At 42.7% G+C, this 23,226-nt stretch overlaps 1 protein-coding gene across 4 annotated transcripts in view; it reads right to left on the bottom strand.

The window, feature by feature from the left end:
* Positions 1-4,302: 4,302 nt before the first annotated feature.
* Positions 4,303-23,226, bottom strand: part of NRP1 (neuropilin 1) — a 145,393-nt gene continuing 126,469 nt past the window's right edge. For 2 of the 4 annotated variants that reach the window (XM_061126162.1, XM_061126164.1), the window contains exons 12-17: positions 22,570-22,629; positions 16,368-16,505; positions 12,669-12,943; positions 12,084-12,180; positions 9,628-9,678; positions 4,303-7,134 (exon numbers count right to left, since the gene is read on the bottom strand). In XM_061126162.1, coding sequence (XP_060982145.1) covers positions 6,845-7,134; positions 9,628-9,678; positions 12,084-12,180; positions 12,669-12,943; positions 16,368-16,505; positions 22,570-22,629 — 911 coding nt within the window. In that variant the 3' untranslated portion in view covers positions 4,303-6,844. The remainder of the gene's footprint in view (positions 7,135-9,627; positions 9,679-12,083; positions 12,181-12,668; positions 12,944-16,367; positions 16,506-22,569; positions 22,630-23,226) is intronic. The other 2 variants (XM_061126163.1, XM_061126165.1) reach the window with 1 other exon arrangement.

The raw sequence follows: 23,226 nt of genomic DNA, 5'->3' as shown, positions 1-23,226 counted from the left end.
CAGGTATCAAACCTGTGTCCCCTGCATTGACAGGTAGATTCTTAACCACTGGACCACCAGGGAAATCCTGTACCTCAGCTGTTGTAACCTCAATTCATAAGATTGTTTTAAGTGTTAGTGGAAACATCCAGTAAAGTTTGGTACACAGTGAGCATATAGAAAATTGCAGTGGTAGTGATGATAAGGGGTTAAGAAGTTTTCATAGAGTAGATTCAATAATGCACTTGCTGATTAGCTGAAGCACTCATATCTGTTGTCCGAGCTCTGGGTGCTTAAGGGGACAGGGACCAAAACCAAGCTGGGTCACTGTGTGGATCTCTCCAAACACCCAAACTTTCTAATAAATACAGGAAATAAATCAAAAGGATGTTATTTGGATGACAGAGTATTTCTTCTCATAATTCATTGGAACTTAGGTAGCTTGAATATACATAAAATTAAAAGATGACCCAAGAAAAATTATGTCTAAGATTCTAGATATAAGGTCTTTTTAGATAGAAGGCATGAATAACAGCAGAAATTTTGAAAATGATCTGAGGGTAATGATCGAATCTGCTTTAAATAAAATCACATATTCAAAGTCCAAGAAGCAATTTAGTCAATTTTGAAATTTTTCAGAAGTTGGATGAAATTAGAGCAACGATAGCCTAATAAGCCATGGAATGGCTTCCCGACAGGATTACATCGAGATCATTAGTGTTGCCAGCACCACCTCTCTGCAAGATGTTGATGGAGCCTTGAAGAGGGTGTTAATTAACTCACATTAAAAGTGATGGGCAGGGGAGATGCTCACATCACTGAAAGGAGCATCCCAGAGACCAGACCTACTCTCTATCCTGGCAAGTTGTCTCATTCAAGGTGCTGAAGGGTGAAGCTCTGTTATAGTACCATCACCAGAGAACAGGTCCATTTCAACCCAACATTCTGTCAGAGCAAGAGATTTCCAACTCTATTAATAGGGCAGTGATGGGGAACACATGTAAGTCCATGGCTGATTCATATCAATGTATGGCAAAAACCACTACAATATTGTAATTAGCCTCCAACTAATCAAAATAAATGAAAAAAAAATAGGGCAGTGATATTAATAAAATTCGGTCAGTTGTTAAAGAATGTGCCTGCAGTGCAAGAGACCCAGGTTTGATCCCTGGGTCGGAAAGATCCCCTGAAGAAGGAAATGGCAAACCATTCCAGTATTCTTGCCTGGAAAATCCCATGGACAGAGGAGCCTGGGTGGGCTACAGTCCATGGGGTCGCAAGAGTCAGACATAACTTAGTGACTAAACCACCTTTGGTTATGAATGTTACACATTTATTGAACTCCTACATCATAATAGGTACCATTCTATATGGTCTAGAAAGACCATCTTTCTGTATAGAGAAACCTTCTCTTGGGAGTCACTGGGCAGCAAAACTATTACCCTAGAGTTTCTTGCTTATTTGTAATAAGGACCCCAAGAAACAAGATTAGAAATTATTGAAGCAAGATTAAATTGGGTTCAACCTAGTTTCACTATTCAGGATTTTAGAGAAGATGATAGAATTGGCTCATGGGACCTTTATTTTACCATTCATGATTTTAACACAAATCAGGATTTCAGCACCTTTGGAAAGCAGTAAACTGTGTGATGAATGAGGCAACTCCTTTTGAACAGAAGGATTTGGCTCTTCACAAATGGATCCTTCTCTTTCCTCCTGATCACACTGATGAGTAACAGAGTGTTTGCTTTGCGCTGTGTGTGCTAAGTCGCTTTAGTCATGTCTGACTCTTTGCGACCCCATGGACTATAGCCCTGCAGGCTCCTCTGTCCATGGGATTCTCCAGGCAAGAATACTGGAGTGGGTTGCCATGCCCTCCTCCAGGGGATCTTTTCAACCAAGAACTGAACCCAAGTCTCTTACATCTCCTGCATTGGCAGACGGGTTTTTTACTACTAGTGCCACCTGGTAAGTCCCATTTGCTTTTCTTTATAGCACTTTAAATGTTTCATCAAGCAACATACTTCATGAGCCATTATCTCTCCCTCTCAGAGAAGTCCACATGAAGGGTCCTCACCAGCAATATGCTTCTAGGCTCAGTGAGTGAGATTTCCAATTTTCTAATTTTACTGTTTTCCAGGCTGCTCAGACTCTTTGGTAAAGTGCTTTGAGAAATCTGCAGGTGTGTTCCCTGTCTTGAAGTATCCTGAAACCACCAGGTAAACTCTGGAATACCTGGCATAGTATACCTGTAGGCTGGTCAGTGCTTCTCAGACCCAAATGGATGGGCATGTGAGTCATCCAGGGATCTTGTTAAAAGGACTCAGTGTGTCTGGGGCATGTCCTGAGACTCTGCTTTTCTAAGAGACTTTCAGGGGATGCTGCTGCTACTGGCTTGAGTAGCCAGGCACTCTATGGGCACTTCTCATGCTCATACAGGCAGGGTTATGGTGTGATAGGGGGAATGGAAGGGGAGATGAGACCAGATCCATCCTGGATTCACCCTTCAACTTGCCTAAACTTTGGATTCCTCATTTATAAAGAGGAATAATGACAAAGATTAGCTCCCAGAGCTGCTGCGAAAGTAGAATGTTCTCAATATAAAGAAGTATAGCATCATCACCATAGAAGTTTCCCATGGAGTTTATTCCTTCTTTCCTGAAATTATATAATTGGTTCATGGTACAGCTATAAGTGACTTGTATATGATAATATGATGCTCTTATTTGTATCACTTCGCAATGTTTCTTTGGAATAGTAAAAAAATAATGCCAGAGATCACACAGGTCTCATTCACTTCTTGGTCCTAAGTTCTACTTAGTTCGAGGTTCCTTTCCCTCTGGCTTCTCAACCTGTGAGCTGAAAAGCTGCTTAAGATTCCTTCGTTATAGAGTTTAGGGAAATTCTGGCAGAACTGCTTTTCATTGCAACACAACAGCTCTGATTATCACCAGGAAGCAGAAACATCATGGAGTATTACAAAATCCTTCTGATTTGCAAAAAGATAAAGTACAATCCAGCCCAAGTGGTGATTAATATGTTAGCAGGGAAGACAGTAGATGGAATGATAAATAATTTTCACATTTTAAGTTGAATGTTTCAGTCTTTGTGACATATTTAATTCTTGACTTTGGGAAGAACTATAGTGATTTAGCTCCTTAAACCCAGGAAGAAAAGCCTAGCTTAGCTGCTAACTAGGGGTAAGAAATGGGTCGAAAGCATTTATGTTTAAGGTTTCTCAAACAAGGAAACAGAACCCATGAAATCTATGGCCCTTAGTTCAGAACTATCTCTGGATTAATTCTGGTAGATTCATCATAAGTCATCATGTTTTCTGGGTATACCCATGAACATAAATAGAATTTAAGTTCAGTAAGGTGAATACCCAACTCTGCTCCTCTATCCATGGGGTTTTTCAGGCAAGAATACTGGAGTTGGTTGCCATTTTCCTCCTCCAGGGGATCTTCCTAATCCGGGAACTGAACCCACATCTTCTGTTTTCCTGCATTGCACACAGATTCTTTACCTGATGAGCTATCAGGGAAGTCCTTTCTCTATGCAGAGAAACCTAAAACTCCACTGAGTAGGGCAAATGTTCTCTTCTTAGTTAAAACTTAGAAGATGCCAAAGACATCAGTGTCCAGAGAAAAGCAGGAATATTGATTCACTGGGAAGAGCTGTGCAGAGCAGTCCACCTTCATAGATTTTCCGCATTTCAGAATTAAAGTTTCCTATAATCAGAGGAAGGTAAGGAAAGAACTGTTGGTTTGTGAATGGTGCTCGTCCTACAGAGCATGCTTTGATTCCACCCTTCTTGTCTTTGTTATTGTAATTATTATTATTACTATACTACTGTTATTTTGGTCCTGGATGGACTCAAAATTTTCTAAGAATTACCAAGTAGCCAGCTGCAATGCCATGCTTAGCTTTGACCTCTAATGAAATTTAGCACAGCTACATGCATAAACACTATCCGGTTTATTACCTGTTTTCTATAAGAACAAAGCTTACCAACAGACATATGGGAATTTCATTAAAAAAAAAAAAAACTTTACTAAATGGAGTATAGAAATATTTGACACAAGATTTGGAGTTGAAAAATTTCCACTTATAAGGCCAAATTCTTCATGCCTTATCTTGACAAGTGTCCAGTTTGGGTTGATGTTCTACTTTCAGGAAATGTTTTCTTAATCTTCTCTCCTTATTAGGATATTATTTTAAAAAAAGAACTTAAAAAAATCTTGAAAGTTATTTGATGCTGGAATAATACCAATTTCTTTAACAATAACAAAGCTAATATAATAAAAGCCATCAGGTTTGGGATATTTTATGAAAATGTTTAATTCAACTGTTTCTTTGGAATGTAGTAGTCATAGTTTGGAATTTAAGTTACAGTTCAGTTCTATGTGGTTGTTTTATGCAACTCAGTGTCTGAGAATACAAATGTCATTTAAAGTTAAGGCTTCGCTGTTCATTTTGAAACAACAATTTACAAGTGTCATATTGTCATAGAAAATAAAAATTTCTGTAAAAAAAATTTGCACAAAATTTTATGATGGTACAAAACATGAAGCAATAATATACCAGTAAAATGAAAACATTTTACTACAGAAAGATTTATAGATCTCAATAAAGAAAAAAATATGTTATTTTACACCTTTTAAAATTATGAAACAATCTAAAACAATATAAACTGAACATTTTGTAACACTGCCTTTACAAATTAATAACTTTATAAACATATAATTTTTAAATATATTTATCAGTGCAAGATACTTTAAAATTTAAAGTTGCAGTATCATTTTTCCTTGGCTGAGGACAACTTTAAGTCTGTTGCCTTAAAAAAAAAAATCAAGTCTTAATGCTTTCATCTGGGTATGATTATAATGGCTGAATGGATGCCCCTGGGGGTTAGAATCTATTCTTCTTTCATAGTGATCAATACTTTCCTGGAAACAAAAGGCATTCTCATTTCAATTAAACCAGGATGAATGGACTTTCAGCTCCATGATGCAAATGTGACCCCCACAAATGTACTTGAGTGAGACCTACAGCAGTGCGGAGGGAGGAAGTTCTTCTGTACTACATGGCAGGGCACAAACACACGGAAAACCACCAAAGCTTCTTTGGGCTAATTCACATGCTGCCTCATAAGACATTTACTTCTCTGCGCCATTGGAGGCTTAGGTCTTGCCAGCTCCAAGGCAGGCTTTCTCATTGTGAGCCAATGGAAGTTTCTAGAAGCTTTCACTAAGTCTCCTGTTTTTTCAGGGTTGCTGCTGAATGGATTTTTAAGAATATTTGTTTTGACTTTACTCCTTTTCTTCCTCTCTCTTATCTTAAAATACTCCATCCCCAGGCACCAGAATTTATAGCTGCTTTCTTAAATTAACCATTCCTTCTTCCACTTCCCTTGCCTGACTCAATACCAAAACAAGAAGGTTCTCATGGGTCATTTTCGTGTACTTGGATGTAAAAATCTCTGATTTTTGGATTTTGAGGGAATTTCATCCCTTTGGGTCTCACTTGAAAGCCAATTATTTCTTCCCTCAACTTAACCACTATTTCTATTAAATGCAAACGTTTCTATCGAAGATTATTTTGATTGGTATAGATAAATGGCTTTAGGAAAAAAGATACTGTCACTTTAACCAGTTAACAAGGAAACCAAAGTTATACTTTGGAGGGCAAAGTTAGGAATTTCCCTTATTTATTTATTTTTCCAACATAAAGTCTAGTAAAATTGTTTGCCATTCCCAGCAGGTTAAAGCTGCAAGTTTCTTTTCTGAAGAATGGCAAATGCTTAAATCCTAAGAGAGAAAAAAGACAGAGGGCTAGCAGAGAAAGAGTTTACATTTGAAAATACATTCCATATGAAAGAACAGTAAGAGAGAATATTGCAGCTTTATACAAAAGGGTCAAGAGACATGAAATTGAACTACGGAAAAAGCGGAACGATTAAGCCACGTTGCCAAATCTTCGGAGCCCTTGCCTTCCTGGAGGCTGACATCTCACACTAAAATATACTTTCTTCTTCGTCAGCAGGCCCCCAGGGTTTGATTCAAGAAGAGGGCTTTCACCAGCAAAAAACAGGGCGGGTGAATGTAACACAATGAGAACCAGTACAAACGAAAAGGCACTTGAGAGGACGTGGACTAGCCAGTGCCGAGGATTCTTCGTTGCGGTTGTCCGCATCACACCCAGTTGCCAGCATTGTTTATGATGGCACAGTTTTCTGTATGGAGTTCACAGCACGAGGTTGAGTACAACACTGGAAAACATCGAGGAAATCTGACGGTATTGCTTCGTAAACAGAGCTGACACACTAGACTGGTACTGAGGCTACGGTATACTTTAACAGAAAACATCCTACTCCTTCTTTGCCTATCCACGACGCGGGCGATTATACACAAGGCCAGCTTCAGGAGTCCACTGAAAGGCGGTGATTCGAATATATTCTGGGCACTGGGCTGCAGGTAGTGTGTCCGTCAAAGGGGCCCTGCTCGATACACTTGGTGCCAGCATCTTGGATTTTGCACAGTTTCCGAAAAGAATCCAGAAGAGGAAGAGGAGAGAGAAGGGGAAAGGGGGAGTCCTTTGAATGATTATACTTGGTCTCAACACCAGCATTGGATTATTCCAACGAAACCAACAGAAAGAAGCTTGACTGTACAGGATTCCGATTGCTAACACAGCTAAGGTGTCCGTGTCTGTCGGCCAAACTCATTGAAGCTCCTGAGAAAAACCTGGCTTGGCGTCATCAACGCGCTTCCCAGCCTGAACAGTGAAAGATCAGCCGGTCCCCAGCTCAAGCTCTGTCCTCCGCTCCACTCTTCCTGCTCGCCTGCTCACCTCTTGTCTGCTTTCATGCCTCCGAGTAAGTACTCTGTGGGTTCAGTTTGTCTTTTTTCAACTTCACGCCATCCACGAGTTCAAAGTTATAGTTCTCCAGGGCAGATAAGTTTCGTTCTGACATCCCGTTGTGCCAACAGGCACAGTATAGCACCACCCCGCAGACAGCGCCCAGGAGGACACCCAGGGCGCTCATGGCGATGATGGTGATGAGGATGGGGTCCAGGGTCTTCAGCACGTTGCCCGGCTTCCTGGAGATGTTCTCATCACCTTCTCCTGCGCCTTGGTAGCCTGGTGTGCTCCCTGGCGAGAAAAACAAAATTGGCTCCGTGAGCACTGCTCACACACCGGATGACGGGAGACAGCGAAATGGACAAGAAGTTGAGCACACATCTGGTTCTGGGCTGTCCTTCCCAAGAAAGCCTGTGGGGGATTCCTGTGGTGGGGTTTGGCTCCTCCATTGCCAAGAAACACCAGCGTTTATGTCTGAGAGTTGTTGGGAATCAACGCGTGGGAGGGAAGGTATTGGGGCTTTGGTGCTGTGATTCCGACAGAAAGCTTAGCACATGGAAACCACTGTTTCTGGGCAAACAGTGAGGGCTGCGTTCTAATCTAATTCAGATTTTATGCAGCCCGCCCTCCGTCAGACTGTAATCTGTGTTTATTGTCCTTGGCCAGACACGAGATCTATAAGCTTTGCAAAATGCTCCTTCCCACATTGGTCTAGCAGGGGATTTAACCATTCCTGATACATCTGTTTGATCCCCAGATCCTGCACGAGAAGATGGCGCAAGCTGCCCTTCTGGGTGGTGGTCCTACCACAAGTCCGATCTTCAAGTTTCCCCCCAAATCGACTATGGTTTCACTCAATCAGGAGAGAGCTTTCCGACAGAATGAGGGCATGCCTGCTGTTGACATTTTAAATGGCTTATGGCTCCAGTCGAGAAGCCAGGTCTGTGTTGTGCTGAACAGAACACATTTAATAATCAGCATCTTTGCTGCCCTGGTGGTTTCACTGGAGATGGTCACACAGCTCTGCACGCAGGCATTGGGGAAATGTTTTCTTTAGAGTGGAACACGAGAAATTATTAACATGGGAGCTCTGAGCCTCATTACCTGATACTAGAAATGAGACTAGAATGTTAATGTGCAACAGGCCTGGTGTTTACTTAATGGTGTTCTGATCAACAAGGATTCCAATCAAAGGAAACTAAAAATATGCGATGCAAGTCCCTACAGGGGGAAAGAAGCCACAGGGACATGTTAATATTCTCTCCCTTGATGCGACACTGTTTTGAAACAATCTCTAATAAAGTTTACATCTCAGTGTGGACCACGTATCTAAGCTAAATGAGCCTCGTGTTGAGATGATCAACTGCGAATATGGTGCCATCTCTATTTGTCTCTACCAAATCCAAGTCTGGCTATGGTATTAATAGGTCCACATTTCTGATGGCAACTGGTGCTGATGGACAAGGTACAGGTCTGCTAGCAGCAGCTTGGAGTGATGCTGGGGCAAGCGTCCAACACAGGTGTGGAGACTTCTGGGAATACAACAACATTGGGCAGGACCTCACTCCAACCAAATGCCTTACACTGGATCACAAAGCGGTGTTCAAAGAAAACACACTTTTGAATTAATCAGTTTGAAGTCTGAGGCTACCACCTAATTACCTGTCTTAAGTGAAGCGAAGTGAAAGTTGCTCAGTCATGTCCTACTCTTTGCCACCCCATGAACTTGTAGCCCACCAGGCTCCTCTGTCCATGGAATTCTTCAGGCAAGAATACTGGAGTGGGTTGCCATTTCCTTCTCCAGGGGATCCTACCGACCCAGGGATTGAACCTGGGTCTCCAGCATTGCAGGCAGATTCTTTACCACTAGTGCCACCTGGGAAGTTATTAACCTATCTTACTTAAGGACAAGTCACTGCTCTGAGTTTCAGTCTCCTCATCCGTGAAATGGGGATAAACATACTCAGAGAACAGCTGTGAGAATTAAACAAGAGAACTTATAGAAAGTGACTGGAACATACTAGCTCCTCAATAAACCCTCATCGGCATCATCGTCATCATCACTGTCATCAATGTTGTGATCATTATTGAAAAACGAAGGTTTCAGTAGCGGAGGCTGGGAACAGGTGGTCTAAACAGACACTGGGCTCCAGTTCTTTAAAGATTATATCTGGTTCTCAATCAGGCACAAGAATTTGGGTTGGTTTCAAATTACTGTATGAAAACTACTGTAGGTCCTTGGGTGAGAAACAGTCTTCACTCGCTTCCTGTTTCCATAGTTATAAAACGAGGGTATTTCATGGCGTTGTCCTCTGAGCCCTTCTTTTAGCTCAGTAGGGAAGGGCCAGGTTAGCACATGTTCCCCGGGGTTACCCCTGACACGGTCTGAACCTGTCACTGCCTCTCCCAAGGCTACATCAGGCACTCTCACAATAGCCCAGGCACAGTACCACTGACATGGGTGGGTGTTTATTCTATGTAAACTGCTTTGGTACCCTGGGTTTCCCTTGTGGTTCAGCTGGTAAAGAATCCGCCTGCAATGCAGGAGACCTGGGTTCAATCCCTGGGTTGGGAAGATTCCCTGCAGAAGGGAAAGGCTACCCACTCCAGTATTCTGGCCTGGAGAATTCCATGGACTGTAGAGTCCATGGGGTGGCAAAGAGTCAGACACGACTGAGCGACTTTCACTTAGCACCCTAGTGTGCCAGGGTTCCAGAGTTTCTCCATAAATATAATAAAAGCCATGTAAAATGTTTTAAATATCAGTCAGCAAGACAAACTTACCTGTTTCATCGATTTTACTTTCTGGGTTCTTTTTATCCAGATCTGCTGGTTCTGAAAGAACCAAAGTCAAAGAACCAAGTCAAAGAAAATTGAAAGAGCTATTTGAACTCTCAACCAAATATAATACACACAAACTACATCAACCCTCACACATACACACACACACACACACACACACACACACACACACACACTAATCACCAGCGGCTCTGCTGGGCTTTCCTCAAAGGTCTTAGCACAATCCGACCCCACCAGGTAACTGGAGAGCTATAGAGAGGCAGTGCTGAATGATTAGGGAATTGGAGTCAGATCTAAATCCAGGAAGCCCTGCTGCAGCAGTGTGTGTTGTCTTAGGAGATGGGTGGGGAGTTGAGTGGGGGGAGGGTGGGGAAATGACTCTGGCATTTGGAGTGTGGGGAAGTCTGGTAAAAATAGAAAACAGAAGTGGGGTTGCACATATGGCTGCCATCCTGTGCTTTTGTAGATAACGGCTTCCTAAGTGTTAGTTGGTTTCCCATATAGTATGTCAGCTCGTTAAGGCCAGAGACTGCATCCTGTGTCTTATGAAAAAAAAAAAAGTCTCCAGGGGGAGTGGAGTCCTGGTGTCCTTTATGATTCTGAGTAGAGGACAGGGACCTGGCTCACGCCTATGTCCCCAGCATTTAGAACAGTGTCCAGAACACACTCCATGACTCAAATATTTGTGGTATTAATGCATGAATAATTAATAAAGAGCTGATAATCTCCTAGCATCCATGGCTAAATTTTCAAGGAAACACATTTGAGGGATAATTGTAGAATTATCTTAGACAACTTCTTACTGTCACAGCAACACAAAGTTGTCTTTTTTTTTTTTTTACTATTTTTTTAAACTTTTTATTTTCTATTGGAGTATAGCCAATTAACAACATTGTAATGGTTTCAGGTGGGCAGCAAAGGGACTCAGCCATACATGTACCCGTATTCATTCTCCCCCAAGTTCCCCTCCCTTCCAGGCTGCCACGTAACATTGAGCAGAGTTCCCTGTGCTACACAGCAGGTCCTTGTTGGTTATCCATTTTAAAGACAGGAGAACATAAAGTTTTAACGGTGCTTTAGCTATGACTTTCTGAGTATAACACCCAGCAGTAACCACAGCTAAGCAGCCCAGTCACATAAATAGAAAAAGGCTCAGGGACGTGTTTTAGCCTCTATCTATTCACTGTAGCACTAGGATGCTGCTTTGCCCTTAGAAGGTGATCAGAGAAAACCTGTTGAACCAAATTGAATGTACTTCTTGTTTCAGTTGGTGGAGTTTGCTCTCCCATTTCAAAAACTTCACCATCAGCCTTCCCATCTTGGAAAAGGAATGAAAGTAGTATAGGCCCTGTGTAACTATATCAAATAGACATATTAACAACTGTGTAGACCTGGATGCTAGGCAGTTTGTAAAGTAATTGTAACTTAAATATTAAGCCTTATCATTTTTTCTATGAAGGTTTGCTAGGTACTGTGGCATTAAATAGATTTTCTTACATAATATGAAGCAGACCTTTATTCACTGCTCATTCTAATTTCTTCAATCGACCCTATCAAATTATTGCCACTTTAGGGACTACATATATCCAATATATTGTATAATAAAAGCTTTGTAAATTGCTGAAATGACCAAAAAGCCATTATAGCCAACAGGCCTCCTTTGTCTTAAATTTGCCCAATAGGCTTATTCCATTTTGTTATAATTAACATCCTATTATATCATGATATATAACAAAAGTTTAAGTGTAGCAAATGAAGCTTAAGACTAATTACTGTGCTATTACATTGCCATTAGTTATGCTATTTATAATTATATATCAAGAACTGGGAGTATGAATTGGTTTTCTATGTCAAGACTTTTATTCATATATACCAGGCCAAGAAAAATCCATCAACTCTGAAATGCTAGGCAAAATCTCTAAATTTCATCTATTCTTTTGAGGCATTTCAATTGTTCTGAGAGTCAGAAACCTCTACTTATTTGTATAATAAATCAAAGAATGATGTTGTCTATGATTCATTCACAATGTAATCTTCATTAAATCCACCGTGATGAAAAATTTCAAAGGCTTCCTATTTTGTTTACACATTGAGATATCTGGAATTATCCAGATGTCTGAGTTTTCCACTTTTCATCACAATGTTTAGGCATGGCCTGGAAATTGTTTGTTCTTTGCTATGATTTTTGGGTTGCACATTATTGGTGTACTTCTATGGACACCAACCAGACATTCTAAGTGAACCAGATTAGATGATGCGGTCGCTGAAGGTAGACTGACCTGGCTTTATGCCTTGTTGCATCAAAGCAAGCACATCTATAGGTTGTGCTTATAGCCCACGTTAAAATTCTAGGTCTAAGTGAGCATGACAAAGACCATAAAGTGGAAAGACAGCCCTGAGCAAGTGCTGTGTTGGTTTCTACAGCAACCCATACTTACTTGCACAGTCCTCTTGAGGGATGTGGTTATTGATGCTAATATCATCCACCGCAATCCCGCCAAGGTTGCCTTTTCCGATTTCACCCTCAAAAATCACCTAACAAAATGAGATCATTTTCACAGTATTTAAATGTTCGGTCCCAAATAACAGTGTTTACAAATGCTTGTGCAGCTCAAGTCACAGCACGTAAATGAAATTCATGAGATTTCGAATGAGCACGCGATTTGCTCTTCAATCCCTATTAACTGCTTGGGGATGGTATAAAACTTCTCAGATTTTCTTTGTGTGATACAGAATTTAAAACTGGAAAGAGCAGCAAATAAAAGGAATGTTGATTGTGACAGCCCTAAATAATTATAGAGTAGCATTTTCCCTTCTTTCTTAGCAATCAGTCCTCTGCCTGTAAACTAGGAGACTATGAAATAACACTACCTAGATGATCATCAGTGCATCGGTATCTCAGGCTGAGGACACACCTGAAATAATTTTTGGAATGATTCCCGCATCTCATTTGCATAGCTTTTAAACAGCATCCCAGTGCCCCTGAAGCAGCTGCCTGCCCCGACCGAGGGAAGGGGGCCCACCTGATAAAGCTTCAGAGATTTGTGGAGCAGGACACGCCCCTCTTTCCAGTAATCCCCTTGGTGTCCGATGGCCATCCAGACCAGCTGGTCATACTCCTCTGGCTTCTGGTAGCGCAGCTTGACCCTCAGCGTGCCCACGTGCGAACCAGACATGTGATACCAGAAGGTCATGCAGTGGGCAGAGTTCTGGGAATAAACCACGGGGCTCACCAGGCGAGCCACTTTGCCCTTTTGGTTTTCATCAGCTTGGGAGTAGATGAAGTTGCCATCTCCTGCTGTGACAAAAAGCTGTGTTAGGGGGAATGGCCAGATCCATGAACCTCTGTCTCTTCTCCATCGAGTTCTGCTCTCAAACCTTCTCTCCTGGGCAGAGCACCAGAACGCAATTGTGCAGTGGTGTTGGTGGTGAAGTGGGTAATGGCAGGTAACCTCACTGGCATTGAAAGGCTCTGCTCTTGGCTTCTGTGAAAGGATGTTTGTGCTGGAGACTGTAAATCTCAATAGTCGGATACCACTTATCTAGAATGCAAGGTCACATGGACACGGGCTATGACTTGTGTTGGCCTCTACACCATTGCAAGCAGATCGGATGTACTGGAAGACCTATTTCCACGCAGCTTGAAGACTTGAGCAGCACGTGTGTGAACACAGAGAGTAAATGTAAATATTTAGATGTATTCTTATTTATTTACCATTGGAGCAGGAAGACTTCTGGTGGATGTTGCTTTGGTTACTATAACCATTATAGTAATGGTTATGCCTGATAATGCCCGATAACAATGAAGCTGCTGTCTGTCCATATAATCTGGCAATTTCCCCCCACCCCCACTCCAAATTCCAATTCTTTTATCCTAGTTTATTTTAATGGCTTATATTAATAAGTTCCTTAAATACACCTGAGAGCTTGAAATTCAGCTGTGATCCTGCTCTTGTTTGATGTGGGCTTCTGGTTCCAGGAGCGGAGAGGCTGCTTTTCTGAGGCTTATTAGAATGTGCCATTTCGGCAACGGAGATGCTTGCTGAGCTTGGAGGACTAACTCCGGCTCTGCTGCTAATGACCCCCGGTGGGAGCACTGCCTCCTGCTACCACCTGGTCTAAACACACAACTCATGTTTCACTGTTTGCTCTGCAAATAGAAATGCTACTGGAACGCCGCCCCTGATGAAAGCGTGGATCTGACGGCGAGCTTCCGTGGGCAGGGGGACGTTCTGTGTGCTGCCCAGGGGCTGGCATGTTTGGGAGCTGCCCTTGCACTGCGTGTATGTGGGCGCGTCCTGCGTCAGCAGTGCCCGGGTGGAGTGGATGTGTCCTTGACCACTGTCTTCCTCCCTCACCTGGCTGCTTGTCTGAGAGGCTCCTCGGCACTCTTAATATAACCGGTGGGTGGGATAATGAAAGGAGGGTGGGAAATAGAAGCCACAGCCCCGGCAGAATGTGTGCGCTCTCCGTCTCTCCTGGACCATGTAGACCCCGTTTCCTCCCACTGATTTACCTAATGATAATAACCTGTCTGTGTGATGGTGCCACCTCTCTCAGCCCATCAAGACAGGCAGGTAAGACCTTCCCCCACCTTGCCTCTGCCCCTTTGCCCCCATCGTGTGGAGAAGAAGGAAGTTAAAGATGCTTGGCTGAGCTGGTGCCCAAGCCAGGCCTACATCTCTGCTCCCTTCTGTGCTGTCTTCTGCCACCCCTGCTCCCCCTGCCATTGGACACCTCATCCCATGGCCAGGGTGAGCCGTTTCTCACCCAGAACCAGACTGGGAATGCCCCCAGGCTCGGACTCCCTCCTTTATACCTACATCTCCCGTGCCCCTCCCAGCATCTGCCATGGGTTTGGGGAATCCTCTATAAGAAGTGACACAGCTCCATTGTTAGAGGTCAGATGCAGAAAACCAATCGGGATCCCTTTGATAAATTCAAAATCAGGCCACAGACTATTGTACCTAGGTACTGTTCATTTTTAGAAGCCTCCACGTCTGATTTGCAAAGCACCGCACACGAGCTGTGGCGGGCTGTGTGTGCGTATCCTGTGTGTGGGGCTCTTTTCATCCAGACTTTTTCATGTTAACAAGTCTCTGCCTTTCAGATGCCAGGCTCACCAGCTCACTCAGCAAATGATTGCAAGTTTAGTGCTGCGGGGGCTCTTTCTGGTCTGGGTGGATCTGGAGGGCTCCCGGGAGGACAAAAGAGGAAAATGCTTCTGAAGGATTCGCACTTCTCAGCCGTTCATCTAAGACACGCCTGCCTTTCTGACACTCCAACACATAAAGTGCTGATATTTTTCCTTTCGGGGTTTTATCGCATTCTAGGTCAGGAACTCTCTCTTCGTTTTCTCAATTAGCACTGTACTTCTGTAAGCCTTTTAGCTTTTGTCTCTGGCTAACGTAGCTTTTAACCTCCTTTGAATGTCAGATCCTACTGAGCCTTTTTGCTTCACTTTGCATCAATTTTTCCACCATTACTGCCTTCATTTCAGCTAATTGCATTTGGTTAATTTGGTGCCATTTCTACGTACAGTGCCATTTACAGTCAAAGTATTTTAAGTTTTCTAAAACTGCTTGTCTTAAGATTCAATTGAAAGTGTCTCACAATTGAAGGAGTTCAATTTTATCCAATTTCCTTGTCACTCTTATTAGGAAAGGAGGTAGCCGTGATGGAAAGAGGCCTATTCAACCTACTTAATGGTTGTATTCACTGGGGGAAGAGTGAACAACCAAGTGGGAAAAGCATGAAGGACCCTTTGGCTGTCCATCAGCCCACTGGCCCACTCATCAAGGGGGACCTGGGCTTAATGAGATGTCTCAGCCTCAGCAAATGCCCCTCTGGGGTCTCTTCTGGGAACCATGACTTGAACAAGCAGTGTTGTCGGTATCACTGATTGGAAGGTTGTGGGTTGGTGTTTTTTTTGTGTGTGTATGAGTATATGCATGTGTTTTTTTTTTTTACAGGACATTGATGGTTTTTTAGTCCATCTCTCAAGCTGAGTAATGACTAGGAGGAAAAGAGGATAGCAATGGGTAAGAGGTCCTAGAGTGGCTGACAGCTCCCTGTGCACCCCAACCCTAATTAATCTTAGAAGGAAAGTAAGACAGGAGGTGGCTTGGGCTGTAAGCTGGGGTGTGGCGAGGTTTCTCCCTGCTCAGGGAGAATGATTACAATCTTCCTCAAAAGAACAAGATTTCAACTCCTGACCCCCCAATCCACTTCCACTCTGAGGGTCAAGAGAGTAACCATTAGGCCATAAATGAAATGACACTTTCTATGTCTAGAGTTGCTTCCAAATCACTCAGAGTCAGGATGCTAGAGGTAAAACGAGATTCCTAGGATCTGATGCGTGTTGAAGGTGGGATACAGACAGAGAAGGTTCATTTTACTATTTTTTTTCTCCTTTTGTTTATGTTTGACATGTCTCATGAAGAAAGTTCAGGAAGAGTAGAAAACAGGTCCTAATTCACACACACTGATTTGCCCAGTTTGTTACTATTCACAGGGGTCAACCTGTTGCTAAGTTTATTTAGCATTCTCCAGTAAGTGGCCTAAGAGACTCTCTACTAGGGAAGGGCATCTTTTTAATTCCAGGAAATAAAAGCACAAGTGAATGATCTGTAGTATTTTCTAAACGCACAGACCCCAGCAATCCTCCTCAGTAACACCCTCTCAAATTTAAAGAAATGAGGCCACAGTGAACCCTCCATTACCTGTGTGATCCTGAATCGGTCCCGTCTTGCTGGTCAACACACTCCATTTGAGCTGCACGTGATTGTCATGTTCCCAGTGACAGAATGTCTTGTGAGAACCCCAGCCAAACTCACAGTTAAAACCATATGTTGGAAACTCTTCAGTGGGTGGAAAGGAAGAAACAGACGAGAAAGACACATTTGATCATTTAGGTCAGAAAGGTCCTTAATTCCTTCATGGAAAGCACGATTTATATAATTTAATATCTATTCAAAAATCCTAGGAAAGCCACAACATCTAGGATTACCAAGGAATGCAAAAGATGCATGGAGAGATGCACATGCTTGCAACATCACATTTAGTAACTTTTTTTTTCTTTTTTGGATCCAGCTCAAAAAAAGATTATGGACTGCCTGTCAACTTGGTACATAAAATTTCCAGGAAGCTTACTTCCCAAAGCATGTATTATTACATCTGTAGCATTCTCCTTATTTCCACAATATTTAATATAAAAGATACTCCACTCTTGAGGATAGTCATATAAATTGATATCCACCAATGAAAAGAATCTTAATTAGAGACTGACCCATGAACCTCCAAAGTCTAGAAACGTGACTTGGCTGAATATCTCACCCTGGAGGTTATCTGTATTCTCAACACACCAGCTTATGCTCCAGGTTTTTACTGGCAGATCTTTGAAGCATTTCGCGAGGTTTTTTTTTAACTTCTGTGCTTTATATCAGGTCAATTAATTTTAAGTGGGAAATCTCTGCTTCTTTAGTGAATTTTCAGATTTGCATGTAAATTGTTTGCCCCACTTAAAACCGCAATGTAAGGTCAAGTAAAGCCAAAGCATATTTGAATAGGTACCCATTTGTATATTTTTTAATGTTCAAAGTATTTCCTTTGGGTTCTAAAAAGAAAGTGTGAAGGGATTCTCAAGAATGATTTGTTTCATTGTTCTACAAAGTGCTATTTGACTATGGGTTTGTTTTTTTTCCCCTAACTTGTATAGCCTTAGTTTTTACTCAACTTTTTTGCTGGGGGAATTTGGTTAGTTAACTTTTTAAGGATGGGGAAAACGAAGCCTTTGATATTTGGAATTATTTTTGGTAAACTGGAGCTAACAATAAAAATAATCCTAAAGATAAAATTCTCTTGCTTCTGCCAGTCCCACTTGTCTCCTGAATATAAAATTAAACACACAATAGGGGCTGTTTTCTCGGAGGGTCATTGCTTCTCATTTAGTTCAGGCGTCCACAAGATGGCAGCATTGAGACGAGAAGGAAGATGCCCCCGGCAGCTTGCCCGCTGATCTAAAAAATAAGTCTAAACAATCTCTCTGTAGCAAAAGGGAAGTATGAGATTCTACGCTGTGTCAGGTCAGGCTGAGAGCCTATCTCATTGTGGTCTTTCCTTTAACTTTGTCTAAGTGTTTAACACAAGTATCTTGCTTTCTTCTGAGTCTGGGCTCCATTGCCCCTCCCCCACTTCAACAACGGCGGGCAGGGGTGCACTGTAAGGGGAAGATGTACTGAACAGATAAGAATGATTTACTTTGCATTTTTGGCTTCCAAGGAACTCCTTTCAAATGCAATGTGAAACTTTGGAAGGAAGGCACCATAGCATCGTCAAAACTGAGCAAGATGGATTCTCCCTTCCAATGACAGTGTGACCTGCCAAAGGATTCACGGGCCAGTTGGGGAAAGTAAGCCTAGTAAGGTCATGTGATGTGTATAACACGAGCACCTTCAGTTTGTGCAAAGGGCTATATTTCACAGCGGTAGTGTCACTGGAGATACATATTTTATGCCTCGTCCATCATAACCATGAAACAGGGCTTCTTAAAGCATGAGAAAGCCTCTCCAAAATCCGCCCTTCTGTACAGCATGACTGAATTTTGCAGATGTAGTCAGCCAACAATGAAGGAGTAGCTGAGTAACCTCCGATGTCAACGCCCACGGCCCTGGAATGTGCTGTTGTGTAATCTTGTGTTAGAAACTGTTAATATTGGAAAATATTAATATATGTGTGGTTTTAGGTTTTCTCCTTAAATGTCATTTATAAGACCTACACAGAGAGGAGGGCAGTCATTACAACATACACATTTCTGGTAACATTTGCCTTGGTAATACTTTAAATTTATTGTATAATTTACAGAAAACCACACCATCCATAATTTGACTATTACTATTCTGGCAGTGTTATAAAATGAACTTGGGTATTTTCGTGGCCAAGACAGAGGGCAATTTTGCCTGAAAGACTAATTTTGACATCTCTTGTTCCAGTGAATGGAAGTCAACCTTTATCTTCCACTGTTCTTTCCAATCTATGAATTTTACACAGTGACTGCTCAAACTTTTCATATTTTACTACTCTTATCTCTTTGGCTCAATCATATCTAATTTATGGCAATCTTGTTAAATTAGAATAAATTTTTTTTTTTTTTAAATCAGTACCTTTTGTGGGGGATGGGCATGGAGACAGAACAGCTCAATGTTGAAGATTCAAGCCTGGCTAGAAAGGCTATTAAACTCACAAAAATACACACAGACATTTCTAGAAATGGAAAGAGAAAGAGAGAAGGACAGAAGCAGAGGCGAAAAGGGCAGAGAAAGAGAAAAAAGCAAATGGACAAATGAAATTAGTACACAGGACAATGTCCATGTGACCTTTCAATCTTCAAAATACTACCCAGGCCCCATGGCTGCACAATTCTCATTAAATTCATTGGGAATAATCTGGCTAAATCCCTTCTCGACTCTTAAAAATAGCAGGAAACAATATTCTGAACTTAAAACAAATTTATAGCCGCTGTGAGCCAGCACCAGCTGTGCCTGTGGGACCTAGCTTGCCCAGAGTTACATCATTAGCACCATATATGCACAAGGATTTAATTTTCAAATCTGGTCTTCAGAACTTCTATTGGGTATGTGAGCTTGCTTACTCATAGGCTGAAAATAAGGGGAGGTGCCTGGGTCCATGTAACCGTGGGTCTTGAACATACTCTGAACTGATTTAGAGAATGTTTGGGGATCCTTGGAGGGTAAGAGCCTTCTGCCAAGGGGAAGATGGATTTAAAATGCAGGGCTTCTCATCAGTTCCTGGCCGAGCTTTAACAGGCTTTTATGCATTTGATGACAACCCAGATAGCATATGCATATTATATGCCCACTGAACATATTATATTGAGAAGAATCCTCAGCATGAAATCTTCAGACTCTGCTTGAATCTCTAGTGGCTTCAGCAAAATCAGATGATGATGAAAGTTTAAGGTCTGATATGCTGCTGTCTGTCAAGGTGCCTGCAGGACAGTGGGGACCCAGGTGTCAGTAGATGAGGCTGACCATGAGCAGGGGAAACCTCAGTTAGCCCTGCTTTCTGACTCCACGCATGCTTCTGAGCATTGGCTTAGCCAGGAGGTGACAATGAACAGAACTCCTCAAAGAAACACAGACAGTTCACTATATACAAACGAAGAGAACAAGATTCATGACTCAGACAATGGAAAAACAGGAAACCAAGGCGACTTGTAAAGTACTCTGGGCTGACTGTAGACTAGACCATCCCTATCAGTAAGATCTGTGGTTCTGTAACAGAGAACAAACCTGACTCCATATTGGATGTATTCCTTTAGCTCTAAACTCTGTGCTCTGTTGCCTGAGCTTAGCCTTGCTGGCTCTGCACCTTTTGTAAAAGAATGTTGCCTACAGTCTGATATATACAGGAGAGCCCATTCTCAAGGCTCTGACCTTTAAAGGTATAACACACTTCTATTCATATGTGGACAAAACGTTGCAGAACAGAAAATAATCAGTTGTCTTCTTGGGGTTTTATAGGAACATTGTGACCAGATCTACATGGATAGCTGCAAAGACAAAGGATCCCAGCACCAAGTTCGCAACAACCAGCCATACCCTCTCCCTTTGTAGTATGAATGAAGCCTCAGTTCTAACTCAGGTAACATGGTTCTTTGGGACACTAGTCCCCCATCTTCTCGGTCTGTTGACTTCTTACTGGTTCATGATTTGTATATCCACCCTCTGACCACAGTAGACTGTGAGACGACTGTTTGCTCTGGAGTTCCTCTCTGAAGCCATCATGCCAATGGCTTTGAGCCGTGAATTAAACATTCACAAAGCCATTCCTGCTCTTATAACATAGACCTCCAACATGGAGGGGGAGTCATCTCATTTTGGGCTATTGTTCACAGATTGTTCTTGTGTTTTGATGACCCCTAGCTCTTCTGACACGCAAGCAGAGAGATGAGATTCAACAAGCTAGATGGCAGCTTCCTAGTGGTTGTAATGAACTCTCTGGCAAGAGGAAAAACTAAAGTAACAGTTAAAATGTTTGTTACATTATTAGAACTTCATTTGTTCACCTCACCCCATCCCCTGTGACAGTCATAAAGAGCAGGAAGTTACCCCACAGAAAACCACCCAGCTGGGGCTGAGTGGGGAAAAAAGAAGACATTTCTTATCAGGGAAGATGGGAAGTGAACAAAAGGCTGCTAGCCAACCCCCCAAGGCCACATTTATAACCTGAAAAGGTATGAGGGGGACTCCTGAACTGTGAAGATTTAGCTGAACACTATTCTTCAGTTTCCTCTTCGGCATTTGGGGGTGTCTTAGCTGAGTGGTGGGCTTTCCCAATGGCTCAGCGGTAAAGGACCCTCCTGCCACTGCAGGAGACTTGGGTTCGATGCCCGGGTTGGGAAGACCCCCTGGAGAAGGAAATGGCAACCCACTCCAGCATTCTTGCCTGGGAAATTCTATGAACAGAGGGATCTGGTGGGTTACAGTCCCTGGGGTCACAAAGAGTCGGACATGACTTAGCGACTAAACAACAGCAATGAGCTCAGTAGTAGCAGGGAGTCTGTCACCCAGGGCCAACCATGGGGAAAACTGGGGCTGAGTTCAACTGAAGGGAGGTTTGTTTTGCAGTTTAATCAGGTCAAGAGTGACAGCACCCTTTGAGGAAGCATGCTAATTAGAGCAGTCCTTTCTGCTTTCTGCTGGCTGGGGAGGGTCTGCTATTGAGGAAACACTGATGTACACCACATGCCCTGTTAATAAGTGACCGTGGAGGCCAAGGCTGAGCAGGCTTCAATAGAGGAAATGGGAGAAGCTGGTGAGCTGACCTGTTCACCTCTCTCTAATGGTTAACTTTTAAAGTATGTAAAACCTCTGATTGCTTATACGTACTGTTTCCCCTCATGTATGTCTGTGGGGAAGATTTTCAAAAAATACTATTGAAATACAAAAGAGAGTGAGGGGGAGGCCACCATTTCCATGTGGCTGGGCCCTGATCAACAGCAAAGCTCTAAAAGTCATCACAGGACTCTGTGAACAACTTACTGACCAGAGACATATTAATATGTCTACTGTTGTAGTTCATTGCTCAGTTGTGTCTGACTCTTTTTGATCCCATGGACTATAGCCCACCAGGCTTCTCTGTCCATGGGATTCTCCAGGCAAGAAAGTGGAGTGGGTTGCATTTTCTTCTCCAGGGGATCTTCCCAACCCAGGGATCAAACCCGCATCTTCTGCACTGGAGGCAGATTCTTTACTGTTGAGCCACTGGGGAAGCCCACATCTTTTGTTACCTGAATGTTATCAACTGGAGACATTTCAATAGTCACCTACATAATAATCGTCCGACTAAGTTTTTTCAAAACCGCCCCGGTCAATCATGTGTTAATAAAAAAGGATGTAGGGGTAGTCCGCCTCAGGGGTCTCCTCTCCAGCCCTGGTTTCCCGCACACCATCTCGCGGTGCACCCACTGGAAGCGTGGCTGTAAAACTGCCAACTCCGTGGCAGGCAAAACTGACAAACTTCGCCTGTCTCTGATTTGCAGAGCGGCGATGAAAATAAATAGTCAGGCTGCTGCCTGGGAGATTTCCTTCTCCCGAGTTTGCAAACACAGTCCGTGTCCTAGATGTGCTGCGTTTAAACAAAGTATGTTCCTTGGTTCCTTCCGTTGAGAGTGGGGATTGTCACCATTTGGCAATGACTGATGGGGGAGGAAATCTCCCTCCCTGCTGCATATACATGTGGATGAAAGGGAAGCAGTGTTTATGGCTCCTGCTTGGGCACCAGATGCTGGTGGCATCTCTGCTAGGACTTGATGGGAAAAGGAATCCGAGAAGCATAGCGATGCGCTATTTTGGGGGAAAAGACACACATATGTGAATCAATTTTCTCTTTGGTATTTGATACCTGACTGTATAGTGCTGTCTATCACGGTGGGCTTCTCTGTGGTGAGCACAGTGGTACCACCTGAAACACAGAAAGAGTAACATACGAGATGAGAAAAAGCAGGATGATAAGTAATACACAGCAGAGGATGCTCTTACATGCATACAGACGTTAAAGGCTAGCAGTTCCCTTTAATAGCTCTTCTTTTAATTCCAGCTAGAGTAACTGTCTCAAATTTTGCTCACCACCACACCAAGTTCAAATAAACCACTATTTTTCACCCATTTATTCATAAAGCATCTAGACAGTATGGATAATTCCAGACTTCCTTCCAAGGGCATTCCTTGACTCCCAGACTAATCGACGATGCTCACAATGGCAACAATGAAAAGCAAAGGCCTCCCAAGGTCCTTAGTGACTTGAGTATTAAACTTGACCCAGACCTCTAAGCTTCAAATAGTTTCCCAAGGTTTCAGATGTGTGCCTTTTGGAGGGGAGGGGGTTGCAAGGCTGGTCCCCACCATCTATTTTAAAAACTGAAGGTTTAAAGTGGATAGCTGTAATTCCTCCTTTCTTTTGCTGCTGTGGTTGTTTATTTTTCCCAAGGACAAATATTCCGCCCACTTTGTAGCTTGGACAAGCTGCAAGGAAAGTGGAAGGGGGGGACATATTTCTTCA

The sequence above is a fragment of the Dama dama genome, chromosome 23 (genome assembly GCF_033118175.1).
Source record: "Dama dama isolate Ldn47 chromosome 23, ASM3311817v1, whole genome shotgun sequence".
Lineage (NCBI taxonomy): Eukaryota > Metazoa > Chordata > Mammalia > Artiodactyla > Cervidae > Dama > Dama dama.
This window is presented reverse-complemented; position numbering and strand designations above follow the sequence as displayed.